At 39.4% G+C, this 24,734-nt stretch overlaps 2 protein-coding genes across 2 annotated transcripts in view; one reads left to right on the top strand and one right to left on the bottom strand.

The window, feature by feature from the left end:
• The window catches only part of LOC134225299 (microtubule-associated protein futsch), a 334,589-nt gene that overhangs the window by 118,925 nt on the left and 190,930 nt on the right, over window positions 1-24,734 (bottom strand). The window lies entirely within an intron of this gene.
• LOC134219424 (uncharacterized) lies at window positions 3,317-4,141 on the top strand. Its single transcript, XM_062698152.1, has 2 exons — window positions 3,317-3,456; window positions 3,613-4,141. The coding sequence occupies exons 1-2, from the start codon at window positions 3,357-3,359 to the stop codon at window positions 4,065-4,067; spliced, it is 555 nt and encodes a 184-aa protein (XP_062554136.1). The 5' UTR covers window positions 3,317-3,356; the 3' UTR covers window positions 4,068-4,141.

Raw genomic sequence — 24,734 nt, 5'->3', positions numbered from 1 at the left:
CTGTCAAGAGGCTCAGAAGCCTCCTGTCAAGAGCTCAGAGCCTCCTGTCAAGAGGCTCGGAAGCCTCCTGTCAAGAGGCTCAGAAGCCTCCTGTCAAGAGGCTCAGGAAGCCTCCTGTCAAGAGGCTCAGAAGCCTCCTGTCAAGAGGCTCAGAAGCCTCCTGTCAAGAGGCTCAGAAGCCTCCTGTCAAGAGGCTCAGAAGCCTCCTGTCAAGAGGCTCGGAAGCCTCCTGTCAAGAGGCTCAGAAGCCTCCTGTCAAGAGCTCAGAGCCTCCTGTCAAGAGGCTCAGAAGCCTCCTGTCAAGAGAGCTCAGAAGCCTCCTGTCAAGAGGCTCAGAAGCCTCCTGTCAAGAGGCTCAGAAGCCTCCTGTCAAGAGGCTCAGAAGCCTCCTGTCAAGAGCTCAGGAAGCCTCCTGTCAAGAGGCTCAGGAAGCCTCCTGTCAAGAGGCTCAGAAGCCTCCTGTCAAGAGGCTCAAAGCCTCCTGTCAAGAGGCTCAGAAGCCTCCTGTCAAGAGGCTCAAGCCTCCTGTCAAGAGGCTCAGAAGCCTCCTGTCAAGAGCTCAGAAGCCTCCTGTCAAGAGGCTCAGGAAGCCTCCTGTCAAGAGGCTCAAGCCTCCTGTCAAGAGGCTCAGGAAGCCTCCTGTCAAGAGGCTCAGAAGCCTCCTGTCAAGAGCTCAGAAGCCTCCTGTCAAGAGGCTCAGAAGCCTCCTGTCAAGAGGCTCAGAAGCCTCCTGTCAAGAGGCTCAGGAAGCCTCCTGTCAAGAGGCTCAGGAAGCCTCCTGTCAAGAGGCTCAGAAGCCTCCTGTCAAGAGGCTCAGAAGCCTCCTGTCAAGAGGCTCAGAAGCCTCCTGTCAAGAGCTCAGAAGCCTCCTGTCAAGAGGCTCAGAAGCCTCCTGTCAAGAGGCTCAGGAAGCCTCCTGTCAAGAGGCTCAGGAAGCCTCCTGTCAAGAGGCTCAGAAGCCTCCTGTCAAGAGGCTCAGAAGCCTCCTGTCAAGAGGCTCAGAAGCCTCCTTTCAAGAGGCTCAGAAGCCTCCTGTCAAGAGGCTCAGAAGCCTCCTGTCAAGAGGCTCAGAAGCCTCCTGTCAAGAGGCTCAGAAGCCTCCTGTCAAGAGGCTCAGGAAGCCTCCTGTCAAGAGGCTCAGAAGCCTCCTGTCAAGAGGCTCAGAAGCCTCCTGTCAAGAGGCTCAGGAAGCCTCCTGTCAAGAGGCTCAGAAGCCTCCTGTCAAGAGGCTCAGAAGCCTCCTGTCAAGAGGCTCAAGCCTCCTGTCAAGAGGCTCAGAGCCTCCTGTCAAGAGCTCAGAAGCCTCCTGTCAAGAGGCTCAGAAGCCTCCTGTCAAGAGGCTCAGAAGCCTCCTGTCAAGAGGCTCAGAAGCCTCCTGTCAAGAGGCTCAAGCCTCCTGTCAAGAGCTCAGAAGCCTCCTGTCAAGAGCTCGGAAGCCTCCTGTCAAGAGGCTCGGAAGCCTCCTGTCAAGAGGCTCGGAAGCCTCCTGTCAAGAGGCTAGGAAGCCTCCTGTCAAGAGGCTCGGAAGCCTCCTGTCAAGAGGCTCGGATTCCTCCTTTCAAGAGGCTCGGAAGCCTCCTTTCAAGAGGCTCAGAAGCCTTCTTTCAAGAGGCTCAGAAGCCTCCTTTCAAAAGGCTCAGAAGCCTCCTTTCAAGAAGCTCAGAAGCCTCCTTTCAAGGTGCTCAAAAACCTCCTTCTAGGCTTAGAAGCCTCCTTTCAAGAGGCTCGGAAACCTCCTTTCAAGAGGCTCGGAAGCCTCCTGTCAAGAGGCTCGGAAGCCTCCTGTCAAGAGGCTCGGAAGCCTCCTGTCAAGAGGCTCGGAGGCCTCCTGTCAAGAGGCTCGGAAGCCTCCTGTCAAGAGGCTCGGAAGCCTCCTGTCAAGAGGCTCGGAAATTTCCTTTCAAGAGATTCGGAAACTTCGAATATTTTTTTTGTTCGTGAAAAAAATGCCGAAGGAATTTCTGAGAGAATTCCCAAAGGAATTACCGGAAATTTTCGAAGTATTTCGAAGAAATTCCCAATTTTTTTTATCAGGAATGCTGGAGAAGGTCTGAAACAATTCCTGAGGTAAAAGCCTTAGGATTTCTTAGGGTTTCTTGGCTTGCAACTCAGTAGCACTCAAGAACTCAATTATAGATTATTGTACCACGATACGAATACCACCAGTGTGTCATTGGTATTACCTCGCACTCTACAGACGGTTGGCGACTCAGGTTACCTTTGTTTGAGGCTAAACCTCATGCAGAGAAAACTATTTCGCTTGCAGTTATGGAATAAGTAACATTTGAGGAACTAACGATACTCTAACGAGTAAATTGCACATGAGTAGCTCTCAAGTATCTTACTCACGAATTAAACAAAAGTTACTAATGAAAAAGTATCGACTCAATTATCGTGCAGAGTAATGTTCTTGTAACTTGTGAGCTACAGAGGAGTTACTTACAAATCTCTCACAGGTAACTCACGAGTCCCTCACAAGTTACTGTCTAGCCTCCATAAGTTTATGATCGTTCATTCGATATCGATTCAAAGCAATAATGTATGTATGTAATTCTTATAAATCAATGAAAACAACGAGACCGTCCCACCTAATGTGATATCATCATTACTAGGTGGATAAATCTGAGTTTTTAGTGCCTTATGGCTATGAAAAAAAAAAATCTAATTATCTTTATATCTGGGTGGTTTTCAACAATTCTTCTCTATTTTCAGCCGGATTTTCAAGAGTGCCCATAACCGAACCACAAAAATGGAATGTCCAAAAATATCAAACTTGCAAAACTGCCAATGATATTTTTCAAATCGACGAAATCAAGCTATTTTTTCACTAGTAGTAAGGTTTTTCGTCTAGCTTCCGAAATTCATTGTAGTAGGGATCCATCCCATCAAAAACAAAGCAATGAAAAGGTATTTGATTTGTTATTTAATTTTGTGATTTTTTTTAAGCAGTGAGCATGCGCATGCATGCCAGCAAAAAGAAGCGACAAGATTGGTTCTGTATTTCTCTGTTTTGCGATGAGATGAATATATGTTCAGTGAGATGGAAAATGGAACAGTTCCCCTATGCTATATAAATAATAATACTTTGCAAAGCGTTTAACTTTTATTCCTGCTTAGGATACTTCCCTTGTCGAAACTTTGTAGTTTTTTTTATCCCTTATCCTTGGCACTGGCACCGGATCGACCGGAATTAATCTGCACGTAAATTGAGTGCATCCTTTCTATTGGAACTTCGATATACTAAACCTACTTCAAACCTAGTTATCAGCCACGAGCATCGCACTTCAACATATGGCGAAATTCCACAACTGGTTGATGGATTGGATTATATCGAACAAGGGAAAATCCATCTAGTAATGCATCAGACATTATATCGTGTACATCGGCTGAGAACAATGAAAACTGCATTTATAATTAAAATATTGTATAGCTTTTTTGTTGTTGGCATACAAGAAGGTTGGTAATTAAAAACTGTCCATAATGTTTGTATTCATCAATTTGACACAAATTACCTACCTAGTTTTTTAAAGATATTAAATTTTACAACTTGCCTTTATTATTTCAATTAGGAAAAAAATTAATGAAACTGATAGTCACTGCCTTTTCTTCCAGCTACGGCTCTCAACTGCACCAACTGTTTCAGCATGATCGGGTGGGACGATTGCAAAAATCACAGTGAAGCGCTCCCATGCAGCATCGCCGTGGTTAACGACATCCACAGTGAACTGGTAGAGTTCAATCCCACTTTACAGAGTTTACCGGAAACAACTGCCAATGTTAGTTTCCAGTGTTTCGCGATTGAGTTGGAGTCGAACAGAGCCCGACCCACGGGGGAGACCGATCGGGGTTATGTCTCGGGCTGTACCTTCAAGCAGCAGAAGGTTTGTGGCGGATGGACGAACGAGACCCGGTTGATTCGGTGCGCTTCCTGTGAGACGGTGGATATCTGCTCAGGGGCACGGCATGGGCTAACGGCGGGATCATGGGTAATGCTAGTTATGGGGGTGATTGCTTTCATGAATGTCGGTGTTTCGAGGATGCTTAATGGTTTATGTTTAATTATTTAAACGCGTAAACTGAACATTTCGAGAATTCATCAAATAAATTAACATTAAAGTGATATAGCTCCATACATCACGAACAGGTTGTGTTTTATTTGCAGCACGGACTGAGCTTTACAAAGATAACTATATTCTTTTGAATAATATGATTTGAAATTTAATAATTCATACAACGATTCTAATAATAGCATATGTAGACATGGTTTTATGTCTTATTTGCTTATTGAAACTTTGGAATGGATAAATCGTTGCGAAGAAAAGGCCTAAGGACGATATTAAGTACTTTAAAAAAAAAAAAAAGAAATATTGCAGTTTCGTCGAGAATGGTGGCGATTATCACACAAAAACACAGAACTACAATACACTTTTTTATCAAATCGGCGGCCAATATATTAACCTTCTTTTGGAATTTAAGAAAAACAGTGCAAACTCGTCTTGTGGGCTGATAATGGCTTTACGACTAAATGCTCTTTAGTGTTAGAGCTAGAACTTCCAGTAAACTATTGTGTTTGCTCGGAAATATCAAGTCGTTTCAATGTTAACAATCTTGTACGTAAATTTCTTCGTTTTCAATGTTCGATGATTTACCAACACGTATTATTATTGTATAGATATTTAAGTTATTTGCTCAGAGGCGATTCTATAATAGAATAAAATCAAACGTTGAAACTCTTTAACATCGCTCCTTTTCGTTTATGACATCAAAATTGTTGTTCGGGAACCATTACCGTCCACCCAATAGTGGACGGCATCAAGGTTGAGAGAAAGCTTTTCGTTCTGGGAAAACACTTCGAAATGTGGATGAATTTTTGATGAGCCGAAAATGGTTTCGGACATCGCTGCATCGATCGGTTTTGAGAGTTGACCGGCGGATACAATTCCCATTAAATTAGATGACACAAATAGTACTTATTATTTTAGGAATTTGGGTTACAGAAACAGTGTTGGTTAACGGTCGGACAAATGCGTGTCGATGAGGGAATAATTAATTCAAATTGATATTGATTTTGGAAGACAAATCGGAATGTGGTACATGGAAAGGATATTTTAAGTACACTACAAATATCGATTTAGGATTATGGAAACTGTAAACCAAAGTATAACACACACTCGTCCAACATCAAATTTGTGAGGTATAAAATGCAAACAACGTCATCAAAAGGTCGTATAATCATTGGGATTCGTTTCCCGTGCCATTAAAATCCTCATTTGCACTACTCTCTACCGAATCGGGTTCATATTACGAACTCACTTCTACAAATTAGAAAACGGAAATAACGTGGAATCATTGGAAACCGAAGCTGGAAGCCACCATCCAACCTTCTTATCATCAGCCCGGTGCTGCGGTCTGTCTGGAGAGTGAAGAAACCGGTCGTCGAAAGGTTCGGAATCCCCCTCGTAAAGCTCTTCGGTTTATAACGTGATAAAGTGAATTACATAATGGGGTTTATCGGATGCGTTACGTAGACTCTCTAATCTTTTGCGTGCCGCCCATTTCTCATGTTTCTGTCTGCTTCCTGATCCACAAGCGATATAGCAGGGAGCAAGATTTTGCACTGACCTCGTGCTTACTATGTCTTCATACCAACATTTAAGGATATGCGGCATTTTGAAAAAATCGTAATTCGAAAATTATTTTCGCGAAATTTTAGCACGGCGATATTGGTTTTTTGGATTTTATTTCGTTAGATTTCATAAATTTTGCAAAAAGTCACTACTTCAGCAGAATTTCGAAATAAATACACAATCAATACCAAATTTTATATTTAATATAAAATTCAGCTGCACCCCTGTACAAAATCACAACGGCTGCATTAAAGAACAGCGTTTCAATATATTGTGCATTAGGGTGGCTCTAATTAGTATGGGAAAAACTTTTTCAATTTTTTTGAAGGACCGCCCTCTTATTCTGTTCTATTTGATGCCCTGGTGCTCTGAACAAAATTTTAGCGAAATCGATCAACGTTTGGGCGGTGCTCAAGTCGTTGGAAGTTTATATGCAAAAATGTATGCAGAAACATCGAAAAACAGTGATTTGTAGTTGGACTACACAATTTACTATTAAAAACTATGATACTCATTCAGATCTTGAAGAATGTTAAACAGAATGTTATGCTGAAATTCGCGAAAAGATTAGTGTTTGCCCGTTATCACTGTATGTCATCATTGGCGTAAATAAGGGAGGACTTATCTCTTCCTTAAAAAATAGTCCTTCCCTAGAATTTGAAAAGTTAGTTTGCAGTGATATCAATTTTTAACATATAGCATAATGAATTACTGAAAAAGTTTGAATACAAAAGTGTTATCTTCCATATTCACCCTATCACATTGAATTAAATGAGTGGAAGACAAATAAGCTTGTTTCTCATTTCTGAGAAAGATTCCTGTGTTTCAGTGAAATTGCACTTGGTGTTAATTATGAAAAGGCTATATCTAATTGATTTGAAAGCATCAAAGTAAGCTTGATATGAACACCAACGGAGAGCCACCAAAATATCAATCAAAGCAATCGTGGTAGATCGCCAGCAGTCAAAGACATGTGGTCAACCATCACGGACTGGAGTGATAGTTTTCCAGGGATTGAACTTGTCATTTCATTATCATTTAGTATTCAGTCAACAACTCATTTCAGAGGAGGAATTCCGAAAAGTGTTGTATGGCGGACATCTAGCGCAATTTATCCTCTACAACTTTGTGTAAGGGTACATTGATCTATGTCTAATATTTACATCGTTAAACACTAGTATCACTTAATATACTAAAAGATAATAACACTTATTATCATATAGTATGTTAAATGATACTAGCGTTTCACGCTGGAAATATTAGACATAGAGCAATGTACCCTTGAACAAAGTTGTAGAGGAGAAATTGCGCTAGAAGTCCGCCATACAACACTTTTCGGAATTCCTCCTCTGAAATGAGTTGTTGACTGAATACTAAATGATAATGAAATGATAAGTTCAATCCCTGCAGTTTTCTCCCAGACTTACGCTTGCCTAGCAGCATGATAATCTTTACAATTCCCAGTAACATCCGAGAAAGATTCTCATCAGAATCCGAGAAGAATTCCCAACAAAATGCGAGAAGAATTTTCATTGGAATCTTTGAAGAATTCCTATCAAAATCTTTGAAGCATTCCAACTGGAATCCAAAAGAATTCACACTGAATTCCTTACGGTTTCGTTGAGGGATACGCTTGAAAATGTGCGGGGGATAGCCTTCATAATCCATGGAGGATTTGCTTCAGAATCTCTCGTTGGTTTGCTTCGGAATACCTCTGGAATCGTTCGAACATTTGTTTCGGAATCGTTCGGAGATTTGCTTAACAATTCCTTGGCGATTTGTTTCAGAATACTTCGACGATTTGTTTCGGAGTCCCTCGACGATTGGAATCTCTCTGAAGATTTACTTCAAAAACCCTCGACGAATTGCGTCGGAATCATTCGACGATTCGCTTCGAAATACATCGACGATATACTTCAGAATCTCTTGACGAACTGCTTCGGAATCATTCGGCAATTTGCTTCAAAATCCTCCGATGATTTGCTTCGGAATCCCTCAACGATTTGCTTCAACATCCCTGGAGGATCCTTCAACACCTTCTTCGGAATCGCTGGAGGATTCTTTCCGAAATTCCTGGAGGATTAATTCCCTCCCTACGATTTATTTCGGGATCCCTTGACAGATTGCTTTGAAATCCTTCTACGATTTGCTCCTACATCCCTGAAACATTGCCCAGGAAACCCTGAAGCATTCATGTTGGAATTCATGGACGATTTCCGACGGAATCTCTGGGACTTTCCCGTTCTAGAGATTCCATTCGGAATCTCTAGTAGATTCGCATTGGAATTCCTGAAACATTTCCGTTGGATTTTTTGGAACATACCCGTCGGAATCCCTGGAGGATGGAGGATCCCTAGAAGGTTCTCATTTGAATTCCTGAAATATTCCCTTCGGATTCCCTGGAAGATTTGCGTCGACATCTTAGGAATTTGGAATCCCTGGAACATTCAATGCTTGGAGGATTCCCGTCGAAACCGCCGAAAAAATGTAAACATTGTCCTCATGAAACTTCACTCTCCATTTGGGTAAAAAAAATTGTCGTATGACGTCATGATGCAATGTCAGACATTTCATCATCGCCGCGTTGCGAAAAGTGATTAAAAACCGCGTGCATGCATCACCCGTACCACGATAGCGTCGAATCACTATTTCATGTGAAGAGCGCATCGCTGAACAAGCAGAGGATAAAGATAGTGATTTCGCTTACCCCGGGGAACATTGGTGGCCGATCCGTGAGTGCACGTTCGGACGACGGAAAACATGTTCCGGCGTCACGTGAGTCCCGACGGAAAAAAGTTCGTAAAGAACGGGAACCGTAAAGTGAAATAGTCACGGCGAAATTGCAGTCGAAGGCAATTGCTAACTGGAGAATCGGCAGGACCGCAAGGGATCAGGGAGACAATCCGGCGGCAAGACTGAAACGACGGAATTGGACAAGACAAGGAAGTTGAAACCGAAGCGCAGTCGGCGGTTAGCCCTGCTAGCGATAGACGTCGTAAAGCGGAAGAAGGTCGGATGGAAGGTCGCAACCATAACTACCAACGCACAAAAGCAGCAAACTCAACTTGTGTGCAGGAAGAGGAACCCCACTGGGGTTCTTTTTTGGAGCTGGCTGGCCGTCTTGGGTGAAGAGAGCGAGATTCGGAAGATGTGGTGCGAGTCCCAGCGCGAATCTTTGCAGGAGGTGGAATAGAGGCAGCCCGGTACCCAGAGGCTTGTTGTGTCGCACACAACTGGTGACGTTCACAGAAATTGAGTGTAGCGACGGAAGGAGCGTGGAAATAGTTCACGAGAGCAGGAGGTGCCTCGGTCGTACTGGACGGTCAGAGGGGTCTCCAGCAGGCATTGGCGTTGCGGGTCGGAAAGCAAGTCGGAAGTGCAGCAAGCTGAGGACGAAATGCATCCGTTGGACGGTGATGGTTGGTCGGCCGCGAAGAGGATCGGCACAGTAGGGGGACACCCGAGTAGGCGATGCCGTGACAAGTAGCCGGTACCATGAGAACGAGAATGTTAGTTGATAAGAGAAAGTAATAGAGAAAGGGTCGATGAGCTAGGAGATAAGGAAAGGAATAGATTAGGGCAAATGCCCCAAATATATGAATGAAAATCTAGATTTGTGGCTTCTTTTGATTCGTTGGTGCTTTAGCCCTCCAGTTTTGTGCAATTTAGTCCGCTTTGGTAGTTCTGCACAAGTTTCTGGAGAAGGAGGATGCATTCAATAATACATAGGAAACATCCATAAATAACGTAACGCATAGAAGGGGGGGGGGGCGTTGTTTGCCCGAAATGTGACAATCCATACAAAAATTTAAGTGGTTTATACAAAAAGTGTGACGTAGGGGGGAGGGGGATTGATAATGGTCTATTTTTGCGTTACGTAATTAATGGATCTTCCCATACATACGATGCAATTTGTACAATGTACAATGAAACGCGAAGCATAAAATATACTGAATAAGTCACACAATGCGAAGGCATATGATATACGCATTAAACTAGAGACTAAAGAGAGGTGTCACAAAACCACTGAGGTCGTAACAATGGACGAACGTCAAAGACGAAACACAGAGTGCATTGTGAAAAACGCATAATGCGATTCCATATAGGTAGCCGAAGCTGAACGTCAAAGACGAAACACAGAGTACCCTGTGAAAAACGCGTAATGCTAATCCATATAGGTTGAGCAAAGTGTGACAATCCATACTAGGGGGGTTGGAAAATGATATTTTTTTGCGTTACGTAATTAATGGATTTTCCCTTGAGAATAAATATAAATATGAATGAGTGTGATTGATCCGCAATTGCCTTAGGTGCCTGGATCGTATTCATCACATTACCACTAAGATAACTTAATGAGGTTGTAACATGTTCAAGCATTTTTAAAGGAGCTCTTAATAGAGAAAATAGATGAAAGGGCGATAGCCCCCCCTGGTCATAGGGGCTAGTTACGCCAATGTATGTCATGTATGTCATATTGCGAGGTCATGCAATGCAATCACCTTCGAGATGGATAAGGCAGACAAGCGGTAAGTGATATGTATTTGAGAGGATACACGGTCCATATGTGCTGGGTACTTGTCTGCGTATAGATTTTCGAAGGCCTGTTCACCAATCCGCCAAATACAGGACCAGAATGGCATGCAGAAGAGGCTCGGCTGTGATAGGGGCTTAGAGACCTTCATAATGCTTAGACCGCCTGAGAAAATGGGGCTTGAGGTGACTTCTACAGTACAGTACTACACGCCCGTTTCGAAGCACTCAGAGACTGTGTAAAATTGCATTGCTGTCTCCTTTTTTTCTTACGGAAATCTTACTCGTTTTGCGTAAAAAGTGAAACTGCTGCTAATTTGTTTAGTTGTTGTACATATTACATTTCATTCCCATACATTCGATAAAGTATATGTTCATCCATTCTTATTCTCGCGCGATCGTTTTCAATTATAAATTGCAGTGATGTTAACATACCGATTTTCTCTAAGTTCTCCCTTAATTTTACTTCACCTTCAATAATTGGAATATTACCTGAAAAAAAGAGAAATGTGATTTATTATATAGTTTTATTACAAATTTATATATAATTAAATGTGTATGATTTCTATTTTTATTATTTTACTAATATAACGGAAGCTTGAGTGTCGAACTAGCGGTTGTTTTATTCGGGTTATTCGATGGTATCAAGTACTCGGCATTTCCTGAACCTTCATAAAACTATAATGCTTAAAAATTTTCATATCCACGACCTGTTTTATAACTTGATTTAAGCCTAAGAGAAAAATGAGATAACTGATATTCAAAGTTCGACTGAGGAAAACATAAATCAGGGTACCGGAATTCAAGTGCAATCGCTGGGAATTAGTTTACTTTGACAGTAGCGGCAATAATCGTTTGCCTACGTAGTCGCATTATTGATTCAGATTAGGACTAAATAAACGGATAGCTCCTCACGATGGCGAAAGTTTTGCGATGCTGACAGTGACAACATGGTTAGGTACACTGTGTAAAAAATGTCCGTGCTAGGATATAAAACCATTTATAAAACATGTTCAATGATTTAAAACAAACGACACATTCGTTTCAGGAAAAAGTACAATGTATATAACATAACATATATCTTTCGTGGAGGAGACTTAAGTCGAGTCAAGTACGAGATACTGCAGATGGCCTTACAGTCGTCGAAATACGACTAAAATAAAAACTCCACCAAAAAAATAAAAAAAAAAATCGTAGAAAATTTGGAAATTGCCAGTCAAGAAATCTGATTATGAGCAATAAATAAATATAAAATTTCCACAAATAATGCAAAATTTTGTCAAACAATTAAGAGTTTTCCACAAAACAAAAAATAAATTAGTACTTTGAAGAGCAAACATTGCAATTATGAAAAAAGAATTGTTCATAAATAACTCAATATAAGCAATACACAATTACAAAATTTTCTACAAAATAAATGTTTTTGTTCCACAAAAAATTAAAAACTTTCCACTTTCCAATTCAATAAAGAGCAATAAAAATTTCCTTTAAAAAGCAATAAAATTGAGCATTTTTCCATAGATTACCCTTTCTTTGAAAGCGTTTAAACTTCATGGAAAATTTTATCAATTTTATTGATTTTTTGAATTTTAATGGAAATTTTCTGATTTTTTTTTTTAGGCGCCTATGCTGTTCAGACAATTTTTGGACACAGTGTATCTGTTCGGCACATTCTACCATGGACGGGGGCTGTACGATATTACAGTTGACGGACGTTTGTGAGAGATCCTAATTGAACATTTGATTCAATTAGCAATTCGACTGCATCCTTTACGAACAAATAACAGTTTGTCCAGCAATCAAATCAGCGAACTGAAAGCTGATCTCGGCATTAGGTATTCTGCGGATTGGAAATTTGATTTCATTTGAGGGGGTTATAAGCAACGAGATGGAAGTGAGATATTCTCCGAATTTGAGTTTAGTGCAAATGAATGATAAATGAATATGGCAGATTTTGATTCGATGTTTCGTTTTTGGCAGGATTTGTTCTCTTATTTTCAGGAAGTTTTCTAATAATTTTCTAATTCAAATTCTATAACGTTCAAAATAGGCTTGAAGATTCTTCGTTTCTATAATGTTGCTTACACGGAGAAACACGTTTCCTCATTAATGGGTACTTTTTCTTTGCTATCTCTTTCCCTCTGCTGAAAAATTTACCCATTTTGAGAGAATAAGTGGATCTACTCATTTAAATGAGTAAATCCACTTATTCTCCCAAAATGGGTAAATTTTTCAGCAGAGAGAAAGAGATAGCAGACAAAAAGTACCCATTAATGAGTAAACGATTTTTACCGGGTAGTTTACAGAATGATTTATTTTAATGAAAAAAATCCTGAAGATGGTAACAAGATTAGTACCTGAACGTTTCGATTTAGTTGCAACCCAAACGGGGCACATTCACACGAATCGATATTTAGTTTCTCGTACATGTTGCGCTCTAGGGCAAACATCTTCACATCTCCACCATCCCTTGTAAAAGTACCGTTTTATTTACATACCGGCACCCGGCAGGATGGAGCCAGAACATAAAAAATCGATTGCGCTCTCCATCAGCATCAGCCTCTGGGGACCGAACGACTGATGAAGGTCTGGGTAAATTCGACAAGCTGTGATTGAAATAACGTGAGGTGTCGTTTTACGCGCACACCTCAATTTTTGCTAATCGCTTAATTTGCAGTAATAAAAACACCTACAACATTGTTATCAAGAATGATTTAAATACGAATTTCTCGGCAAGCCTTTACCTCTATATTTTAAATTTCTATTGAAAAAGTAGTAAATATTACTATATTATCTAAATATTATCTATATTCAAAAGGCTTGGCCATGCATTACGAATCTAGTGGGGGCTAGAGGGGCGAAGCCCCAATAAAGAAATGAAGAAAGCTGTCCAGGACGGAGATCTTTTCAGGGGTACATAGGATCGTACCCCCAGGGCTACTCAGAATTCATGAATGAGTGAATCGAAGCGAATCACATAATAATTATTAAATATAACTATAGTGCTACTTTGGCCGTTAGACTATGACCTTTGGGTGATTTTTATGATTTTTATAATGTTCAAGAAAGGCCCCAGAGTCGCCTAAGTTGATTGAATGATATTTAAGTGTAACTATGATGCGAAAATAGAAGTATCCATATAGTTACATCCGCTTGTCCAGCATGCGTTCGAACACTTCGAACGATCTGTGAGTGTATGGAATTAGGATGCTTCACGGTACATGGCTTATACCACAGTCTTGGAGAGCTGGAAGATATTCGTTCAAAAAGCATGCATGGAAAGGTGATTTTCCCATACTAAAATTGAACCCAAGTTAGATTTGGTTCGTTTCGGTGGAGATAACTACATATATCTGGCAGTTTAATTTATATAAAAACCGAAGCAAAGATACTAACCTTTTTAGTTCAATGAACTATCTTCTACATATCTTTGAAAGTAATGACCGCTCGTTATCAATAGGGTTTGTCACCTCTCGGACGCAACTATTGAGTATAATGATATCCTCTCGATACAACTTCATTGTACAGGAAAGAAAAAAAAAGGTTTGTTCGGTTTGTGTAATCAGATGGGCTTATTCTACGAGTCGAGTGACGTGAGGTGAGTCGATTTTAGAAATTCTCACGTGAGGTGACCATGTTATTCAAATGGGACTATACGACTCTTCTCACGTCATTCGAGCAATCTCACGTCACTCCACTCGTAGAATAAGCCCAAGAGAACAGAGTGACATCAATTTTGCAATACCAGCGGCCTTTCCATCTCTTGAACAGTAATATTCTTGGCCCTGGATGGATTTTTTAATTTCTTTTGCAAATCTGTTTGTTTTAATCTCCGACGGGTTTATAGGAAATTTTCTTATTTGAAAATCTCGAGTAAAATTGAAAGAAATCGTGAAAAACTGCTTCAAACAGTTCACAACGGACATTCACGCCTACTATACTGCCGCTAACCGCAAGTCGAGCACATCTGTATATGGCGTCCATTTACAGATGTGCTCGACTTGCGGTTAGCGGCAGTATAGGGCACTGCATGGAAAAATCTCTTTCTCTTTCGTTCCTCATAAATTTTGACGTTTACTGGCCTTGTTGTTTTCTAATTTCTTTGCAGCGAGGAAGAGACAAAGCAGGCCGTGCAGTGCCCTATACAGGCAGGGATCGTAAATCTCATTTCTAGATCAACGGTTGAAAAGGGCGTAACAGCCAAAATTTATTGTTTCTGATTTTTCGTCCTACATAACTATATGGCGCTCGACTGTGTTGAAGGGATTGGGGTCTTCCATGAAACTAGCGGCAAAAATGCGTCCCGGAAGGTGCTAGAATCACTAGATTACCACCATTTCTGTTTCCGCCGGAATGCCTAGCGGATCGTTGGTTTTTCTCTGGAGTTATCGTCGTAAAATTCTTGGTAAAGAATTCCTTTAGGCCATGTCGAATTCAAAAGCGCTCTCGATTTCAATTCGGCATTTATTCAAATTTTGAATGAGATAAAAGATAGCGAACTTATGTCTCTCCCCTTAGGCACCAAACGAGCTACTTGAATGTCATTGGTTTCAAGACGCTTTTTTGTCAATTCGCCAATTTGATCAGCTGAAATGTCTGGTGCAATCCGTGACAAATGGAGCCAGAATTTAGGCTGGGGCTTAGGGACGGTCTTGATTTCTTATGAAGGCGAAAGAGTGCTGCCGGTTCCGAGCGGGAGATTAGGTTTCGTAACTGGGACAGAATCGTTAGTCATAGTGAAAAGGCGCCGTTTCTTCGTAAACCGGGGTTCCAATATGACTCTGTTCGTTGCCTTCGGGGTGAGCAAGTTAGAATTCATTAATTTGGTAAAATTCGTCTGGATTTCAGGTTTCAGCTCCGTCAGTATTTTAGACTTAAGCTGCGCCAAAATATCCAAAATATATTGTTCATGTTCAGCCTCCTGGGCAGCTTGAACGGTATTCCGGAAACGCATATCTTTCATACACACGATGGACAGAACCAAAAAACTTGATTGATATCCTTCACCATCTTGAGCGCGTCGGCAGAAAGACCGGTGCATTTAGGGTGAAATACCGCTTTACAAAATCCTCCACATTTGACGTAGGTTTTGTTTGTCACCGGCACAAGAGTGGCAAATCAGAGACATTTTCAACATTCACAATTTGGATTTCCCAAATTTGCCTTTCGCGAAACAAGAAAACTTGACGTTGAAAAACCGGGAGCACGCGTCAGTACTATTCGCGATGTTTTTGATCAGACCACCACGTATCGAAAAACTATAGTGCTTGAAGGTAAACACCACACGCAATTCAATACATATCGGTGAAGAGCAATTAATTTCCTCGGCAATTTCTCAATCTTTCTAGCAATTATGCCGATAACTCCACTTCGCGAGTATGAATTAGCACTTTATTATCAATTCAGTGCAAATTCGAATTATAGCCGCTAACAAAGTTGGATTTTTCTCACAATTCGTACGTTAAAGTGTGCTTGAAGGTGCTTGAAGGTAAACACCACACGCAATTCAATACATATCGGTGAAGAACAATTAATTTCCTCGGCAATTTCTCAATCTTTCTAGCAATTATGCCGATAACTCCACTTCGCGAGTATGAATTAGCACTTTATTATCAATTCAGTGCAAATTCGAATTATAGCCGCTAACAAAGTTGGATTTTTCTCACAATTCGTACGTTAAACCTAACTTCGGAAGTGGTGCGCTGTTTTCATTTGGTGATGTGCTATACAGCGCACTACTTCCGATATTAGGTTTAGAGTAGAGTGGGGCAAGAGTACGCACTTAGTTTTCAATCGATCATGTGGCCCTTATGAAGCAAGCTTCTGCCTATCAAATCAGTGTCGATGATTCATATACTCTTCCTTTATGTTACCCAGTGAAAACAATATTGGAATTATTGAGATTCGATTTAGTAGAACCTTTATTGCAAGACAAGTGAAAAACGCACTCTTACCCCACCGGTGGGGTAAAAGTGCGCATCGGGTGGGGTAAGAGTACGCATTTATCCAATCATGTGCTTTAAGTATATATTAACACAAATAAGAGTTAATAACATTTAATTGATGTTTAATGAGCATATATTAGGGAATGTTTAAAGATTACGTAACTCTTAAAGGGGGAGGGGGTCCTAAAAATGTGCACTTTCATATTAAAAACCATTGTTTTTTTATATATACTAAACACTACAGAGGTAAAAATATATATCAGGTTTCGCGTGGCGTATACAAAGTAATTTTCCTTAAAGAAAGTCCACCAATCACGTAACGTAAAATATGGCTATTTAATCACACCTCCCCCCCCCCCCTATCTTACACTATTTGACACTACTTGTAAGAATCCTCTAAAAATTATATGGATCGTCACACATCTCGCAACCCCTCCCAGCTAAACGTTGCGTAATTTATGAATGTTTCTTTTGATTAAATGAAATTATTATTTAGATGAAGTTGTGTTTTCGTACTATGTTTAGGTGTACAACAAGTCCTAATACAATTTCATTATTTCGCTTCAGTGCTTTGTTCGCTAAGTCCTTTCTAACACCGAACTACTTCAACTTATCCTAAAAACTTGTGATAATTTCGAATTCTGTCCCTTTTTTCTTAGTTGTGAATCTTTACGCTTTGGAAGAAGTCTTATTTCGGCCGGAGATACGGGTTTGACATCATAACTTGAAGATTCATATGCGTACTCTTGCCCCACCGGTTCCTGCGTACTTTTACCCCACAGTCCCAAAAATTATTCAAGTAATGGTTTTGACTTCTTGGAAAACCAACCGGATTGGTGTTCTGTACCATAAAGTACTCTATACAATAGGTTATCGAAATGGTATAATGCTCACCTGATTGAACGTATATATGGTAATGAAATACTTGTTGCGGAAATCCAATTATTTTTAGCAAAATGACCAAAAAGTTATCTAACTCCATATCTCCCTTGTTGTTTATTCAAATCGTTTACAATTACACATGATAATGGTTGGCCAGAATACCTGTCAAACTGATGCAGTGCTGCTTGTTTATCTTTTTTTATTACTTCAAAAAATCGAAAACGTACTCTTACCCCACGCGCACTCTTGCCCCACTCTACTCTAACGTATGGATTGTGAGAAAAATCCAATTTCAATAGCGGCTATAATTCGATTTTCTACTGAATTTATAATAAATGTACGATTACTCGAAACACTACTTTAAAAAATCGTTCGAACACGGATAGTAGCTCGAATTAATTGCGCTGCGAAACAAAACAAACTGCCACTACCACAGACAAACAAATTAATAATCATTCGGTTGATTACCTTAATGTACACAGAAAAAATAAAGAACCTAAAAAAAAAAGTTTAAAGAACTCAACTTTGAGTGCGAAGCTCAAATTTTTAACTCAATATTAGGTAGTTTTCTCACTCCCTCTCATGAATGTTATTATAAACAAAGAGAGCTGCATCGACCCAACGTGTGCTGTTCCGTGGAAGAAGCCAAATTTGAGTTGTTTTCACCATAGTCTCGAGTGAGTGAAAATAACATAAATTTGAGTTGGTGAAACTTCATAGAGGGTGAAAATTCAACACGGTAGTAAAGGCAAAGTACTCACCGGATTTTTTCGCATTTTACTTATTTTTGGCTTCTTCCACGCAAGGTCGGATTTGAGTGAAAGGAACCGTCAAGTAAGTTGTTTCGCGGTTCCGTGTAGGCAATTAAAATGATAATCAGTACGATGAGCACATGCGCGTTTTAACCTATCCACTGGCGCATCTCACTCCTCATGTTTTGCGGTTGCTTTCTAAAAATCAAATTTCTGTACAATAAAATGCTAAATTAGATAACTGTTATCGGCAGTCAGCCAGTAGCAGATAAGCTGTTCTTTCAGTTTGCACTGGTGAAAACTGGCTGAACTGGTGGTTTTCATTCATAAAAACGGCATTTTCCTTAACGTGGGCAACCTACCCCCAGTTTCCCTACATAGCTGGAAAGAAATCATTTTCCTACACATTATGCATAAGACTCCATCTTTGTAACGCACCGGATTATCACCCATAATGTAGGCACATTTGAGGTAAATTTTTGAACCGAAAAATTATATCAACGTTTGTTATAATGTTGGTATAAAGGTATCAACCTCTCATACTTTGGTTGCGGGTGGAGAGATATTTGTTATAATTTTCGTAATTTAAACAACTAACCAGCCACATTTACAACAAATTTTGTTATGCGTTCTTGATCTGGTAGGAGGATCCAAAAATACAAACCGTCCTGTAAGATTAGTATGGATGTCAATCCAAAAAATAAGAACATAACAACTTTGGTTCTCGGTAAAAGATCGATGGGGGGATCAAGTCTCCTCACCTTCCCCTACACTATGCCCAGGGAGTCGAAAATGGTTCCCACTCGAAAATATCCGAGAATCCCATTCGAGAATCGAACTCACTATCTCCGGATTGGCGATCTGGCAAGCAAGCCAAGAATGCAAGGTTGACTGGAGATCCAGTTGACCCAATAAATACCAAGTGAATTTTCCAAGCGAATCCAGGAGAATTTCCCTTCCAAATTCCTGAGAAAGAAATTTTTTCAGAAGAACTTCTTGTGGAAATACAGAAGAATATCTCGTGAAAATAGATAAAATTTCTTCTAAGCAAGTCAAACGTGATTCTTTTCCACTGAGTGTTTGCTTATTTCTAGGTTTCCCAAAAGAAAAGCACGAAGTACTGCATTTACATAACCGTACTTTTGAGGAATAGCCAAGTGATATTGCGTTGTGCACTTCCACCTAATTTTCGTTACACTGCCACAAGAAAGTTATGATTACCAAACGCGAGCATAGATGCTATCTGTACCGATGTCGGTTGTGACGTTCACGTTTGCTAATAAACAATATTGGAATTTCAATACTGCCTCATGCTGAGCATTCTATTCGTCGTCGCCGGTCTGAACGTGCACCATGGGAATGCCATAAAAATTCCACCCAAAAGAAACACACAAATAAATTATGTGCTCGCTCGTGAATGCCATTCAGGATACCATCGCCGCTTCCGCAAGGACGAACGAGCACACTGTATGGAAATGGAGCCATGTTGAGATTTCGTATACTATGCCTTCCAACTTTTTTTTAAGTCGTTCGGCAAGACAAGAGCGCAAACTTATATAAAAGATAAATAATGCGTTCGTTCAATCGACGATCTCCAGGGTTTGAAGTAAGTGTAGCAAAACGAAAATTTATTTACATGGTCCAACGAAAAACCTAATGATTTCTTGTCTCTTTTAACGGGCTTGCTAAGGTCGCGTGATTTTGGTCCAGAGTTCCCTTGAAATGACATTCATACTAACTGCGAATAAGCATGATAAATGGTTTTCCGATTATAGCACATTGGGATGGACACAAATTCATGTAGAAGAAAATAGGCACCATCCATTGTTCGGAGGGAGTTTTATTTTTTATTCGATCGAATATAGTGGCGAACCAACCAACCGAACAATGAGATATCAAACAAAACGGGGGGGGATGTTTGTGAGGTGTTGAAATGGTTTCCAAGTGCGCGCTGGCGCTGATGCGTTAATTATGTGGCGTCCATGTGATTGTGGTGATTGATTGGACTTTCAACGATGAGATTGGTATTCTGTTATTACAGTGTACGTTTAGAATAATTGGGGCATATTCGGGAGCATCCATAAACTACGTAACGCGAGGGTTGAGGGGGGGTTGCCCAAAGTGTGACAACCCATACAAAAAATTCAGATGCTTCATACAAAAAGTGTAACATAGAGGGGAGGGGGGTTGAAAATGGCCAATTTTTGCGTTATGTAATTAATGGATCTTTCCTTAGACATATTGGAGAAAGGTGAAATAATTAGACAAACAGAGCAAAGGCGACAAACCGAATGAAAAGGGTAAATACGGTAATTTAGGTAAATTTGTAACATCGAGACATATATAACAGAAATTCGTACAACTTTTGGTTTGTGATGTTTGAATGTGAATCCTGTTCTCAAATTACTTCAATTACTCATCAGTTACGTACACAATAAATGTCATGATGTTTGCTAATGCAGTTATACTCGAGCGAAACATGATCCGCCCTTATGACATATCGCAAGGATGACAATTCACCTGACACATGCCAGCGCCGCGGAAATGTATATCATAATGGAGTACTCCGTTCTGCCGGTTTCCACGTGTATGCAATACTTCCTCTCACTGCATTCGGCATGTGGAAATACACGGTGAATCCGAGAATATCATCCCATGTTTGCAACAATGTCAATTAAATCATCGTTCGGGTTTCAATGTTACTATCGAGCACACATTTACACATTACACATGTAGACAAGAAGGATAACCAGTGACGGTGGTACATCGGAAAATGCAAAAAAAGAAATTCGCTAGCTTTCATATCTCATTTTGCTATTTTTATCACAGCGGAAGTATTGATTTGTGGCGAAAGGTATCGGCAAATGTGCCTACTGCAGCAAGCAGGTGCAAAAAGCTACATCGGATTAATGCTGAAAGATACTGATGAAGGTAGCAACGAGTATATTAGCAAACGATGATGATAGATAGTGCTTGAGAATGATGAAATGTCGATTACTGATTGGTTCAGATCCGATTAGGTTGCATAACTTTTATCAGGTGTCTATGTCCGAATTCACGTTTAGTCGAGCTCAATTACGTGAATATTTCAGGAAGATTGGATGGATGATATTTCTGTATAATAGTGGAGTTTGCTATGTTACATAAGAAGATGCTGTGTAACAAAAAAATGGCACCTATTGGTAACTACTTTCTTAGTCGTCAGGTAGGACACCATATTCTGTTGAGCATTTTTCCTTATAGCTTTTTTCAATCTTCAACAAATTCATCAGTATGTGCTATCAGTGTACACCACTGACTGCAAATAAGCATAGTATTGATCACGAATTGTATGTACAGATCTTGGTTGGCATAGTAAATATCTAATAAATGACGAATTACTTCAGAATTTTCAATAAATCTTAAGCCAAGGTCAAACATTGTCCAGATATCAAATATTCTTTATTTTGCAACGGGTTAAAGCTCATAACTATTAACTTTTTTTTTTTAATTCTTTATTAAAGAGGCTTGCAGCCCTAAGCTGGCTCACCTCCGTGCTGAGGAATATTCTGTTGGCACAGAAAGTTACTAATACACGAAACACATGAAAATTATTATCAACATCAATTGCGTGATACAAAAAAAAATGCTTCTATGGGTATTTTTTAGCACATTCAATCGATTTATGAATTATCATCCCCGCCCAATTCTAATAATTAGTATAATTGCGTACGAACAGTACAACCTCCAAGAAGCTACCTTTCATAAAACTGATCCCTTCTGTGAAGAATGATGGCTTTCCCGGCGAAAATTGCCATAATGCTCCGTAAGGTCGTATTTCAGTATCGACCGAAACCCAACCCCACTATTTACGTTCTGCCATCCACAGCGTGGTCGTTACCGTCTACCGCCGAGAAAGACAGCCTTGAGAAGTTGATTTATTTTGAGCCATCCTTCGTTTGACCGCCCGGTAGCCTGGTCGGTATATAACGCCCGTGCGAAGAAACGTGGCTCGGTCATGCTTGGTGAATTTATTGGAAAATACACGCATATACACATTCACATTACGATCATCCGTACCGTTTGGTTTTATGCTTTGGACTTTTCCGTATGTCAGGGGACATTGTGTAGTTTTCATGATAGGTTTGAACTTTTTGAGAGGAAGGAACAGAACACTTATAATAACAATAACGACATTCGGGATCAAACATTTGACGTATAAAATTTTTCGTTTGTCGAAAAACTTACTACTGAAATCTCAGCATAACGTTTACTGATAAAAAATTACCGAGATCATCAATCAGTTACACTCCAATTGTTCCGTTCCCAAAAAGCAAGAACGGCAGAGAAGCAGCGCATTGGGCTCTCGCTCAGTGGACTCTAGATCGATCCTTATGTTGAACTTTATTATTTTTATTTTCTCAATCTTAACAATCAAATCGTATCGCATTAAATGCGTTACATTAAAATAATATAAGAAATTATGAACAAAATTTATGAAATCACGAAGTTAGCTCGTGGTATATTTTCATACCATATAAACATAATGGATAACTGAACTGTAGGCGAAATGAACTTTTTTTGGCAAAAAAATATATTTTTGGCGGTGTAGGTTTCAGTTTCGATTTTTTGTATGCCTTGCTCGAAAAGAATTAGACTATCTTTATAAACAAATACAAGTAACATACCGGGTCATACCTTGATTAACTGGGCATTTCTAAAGTATATATCAGCCTTATCATTTGGCCTCAGTTAATGACTGATGGTTCTAAAGTGGTATCAATTAAAGAGTTTATACACAGAAACTATTACTATTTTGTAGACTACGCTCTGTTTTTAAGACTACCGTAATCCGGGGGAACATTGATCAGCGGGGTAACATTGATCAGTTGAACCATTTTCAAAAGATGAATAAAGTATTACTTTCTGTTATTACGATTACTTATTATGAGTTAGGTATTTTAATCTTGACTAAATTTGCTACCGAATAATATAATCTCCACTAGAATTTGCATTTAATTTTTGCCATAGTTTGAAAAATAAAATCAACATCATTTTGTTAACTCACAGTAAGCTGCCAAAAAAGCACTCAAAACAAGCATAATAACCAAAAAATTGAGATCGTATCTACAATTGGGTGATAAGTAATCTTATTTTCTTTGATTATCCATATTTTTTGTTTCAAAATTTTGATTTTTATTGTTGAAAAACCAGATAATTCACCTAGCGGTCATGATGCCTTACTCGAAACAATCAATACGCTTCGCCTCAGTATAAGGATTTCAAAAGTAATTGCCTACCTTAAGGCGTTTACAAACGCTTGCTTTATAGACGTAACAAAGTGAAATGATTGATGATCAAAGTTACCCCAAATTGGAAATTCGAAAAACTAGACAAAACAGATTTTTAAACCAATTTTATAATTATCAAATAATCAAGAACAATAGCCTCAAACGTTCTACACGTAGCAGTACTCGTTTTAAAAATATGAAAAAAGCAATCATTTAATTTACGGAGGAAATATTTACAAAACATTGAAAAAATTGATCAATGATACCCCGGATTACGGTACCAAGAAATTTCAGTTATTTTTACCATGGTTCACCATTACCAGTTCATGTGACAACATTCCGCATGGGTCACAGTTGGTTTTTCCTGCGCACATGGTAAAATAAACGGGCTGGTTATCTGCTGAAAATCGTCGGTGCATATTCTTAAAATAACTCTCGGAATGGTATTTTCGACTGCAATATTTTTTTGCGTGTAGGTGAATATCTATCGAAAAACTAATCCAAACCATGTACAAAAAGCCTTTCTTATTTGATTAAGGAGAGTTTGGAATTATTTTCCATCGATTTATATAATAGAGCTCAGGCGATCACTTGAAACTTTACGGAGCTGATTACAATTAAAATAACACATCATGTTCAATTCAATAATTTAAAAATGAAACCATATCTATTGATCTAGCGAGAATTTTTTCTCGGTGGAGCGCACAGCGTGGATCCAATACCAACGCTGGCTTCTCTTCAGCTTTCGTGTCTTTTTCTTCATAACTTCATAACCGTAAGAATTCCTGAAGGAATATCTCAGAAAAATCATGAACGGTGTTGGCACGGGAAGCCATAGCTAGTCAATCTATAAGATACAGAAAAACCCAGATTAATCCACCTACAGTGAGATTTTGACCCTTCCTTATGTATAAGGAATTTTTTTCCAGTCTCCAGTATTTAAAACGAGATAAAACTACTCAGCTTCCCACGGCGATTTACCGTGAAAGTGACAAAATAATTGCCTACCCAAAGGCGGATGTCATGGATTGAGTGTCAACTCAACGAATGATAACGTACTGTACTTCATGCTGCCTATCTATAAGGAGCTCGTCGGAGTGAATAACTATTGTGACATGGTTAGTAACAATCGTAACACTGGTTGCATATATTGCACTCGTAATTCACAGAGACCTCGATATTAATTAATCCAGAACTAACTAAATCAGTCATTGATCTGAGCGAAACTCAATAGCGTTCAATAATAACATATATTTCGCCTTATGGATGCTTAATTTGGTAAAACTAAACTTGTTCAATACCTTAAAAATGAGCTAGATTTTTATGGTAGTAAATTCCAGAATTTGCACACATTCGTACACATACATGCATACAAGTGGTCTATTAGTGTCTCAAAACATGCTCACATTTGCTATCTAGCTTCCACTGAAGAAATTTTTGAAATCCCTTTCAATTTTTACGTTTTTGCTTTTCTGAGAAGATTTTTTTGTACATGCTTCTATATGTTCCTCAATTAAAATTATTTGTTTCTTTGAAACAAATAAGAAAAATAGGCATAATTCCATATCATATCATTGGTTATAATTATATTTTCAATATCAAAGTGAATTTGTTTCAAATATCATACATTTTATTTAATAATTCACGAGATTTCTTGATAGATTAATACGTAACACATCTGCGTAACGCATACAAAGTGAAATTATAGACACTTCCGAAGGAAGGGTC

The sequence above is a fragment of the Armigeres subalbatus genome, chromosome 3, assembly GCF_024139115.2.
Source record: "Armigeres subalbatus isolate Guangzhou_Male chromosome 3, GZ_Asu_2, whole genome shotgun sequence".
In the NCBI taxonomy this organism is placed as follows: Eukaryota; Metazoa; Arthropoda; class Insecta; order Diptera; family Culicidae; genus Armigeres; species Armigeres subalbatus.
This window is presented reverse-complemented; position numbering and strand designations above follow the sequence as displayed.

Bases quoted from the DNA above. Each gene is read 5' to 3' on its own strand.
- LOC134219424 (XM_062698152.1), top strand. From the start codon at position 3,357: ATGCATCAGACATTATATCGTGTACATCGGCTGAGAACAATGAAAACT. The intron at 3,457-3,612 runs GTTGGTAATTAA...CTTTTCTTCCAG, and splicing joins TGTTGTTGGCATACAAGAAG to CTACGGCTCTCAACTGCACC.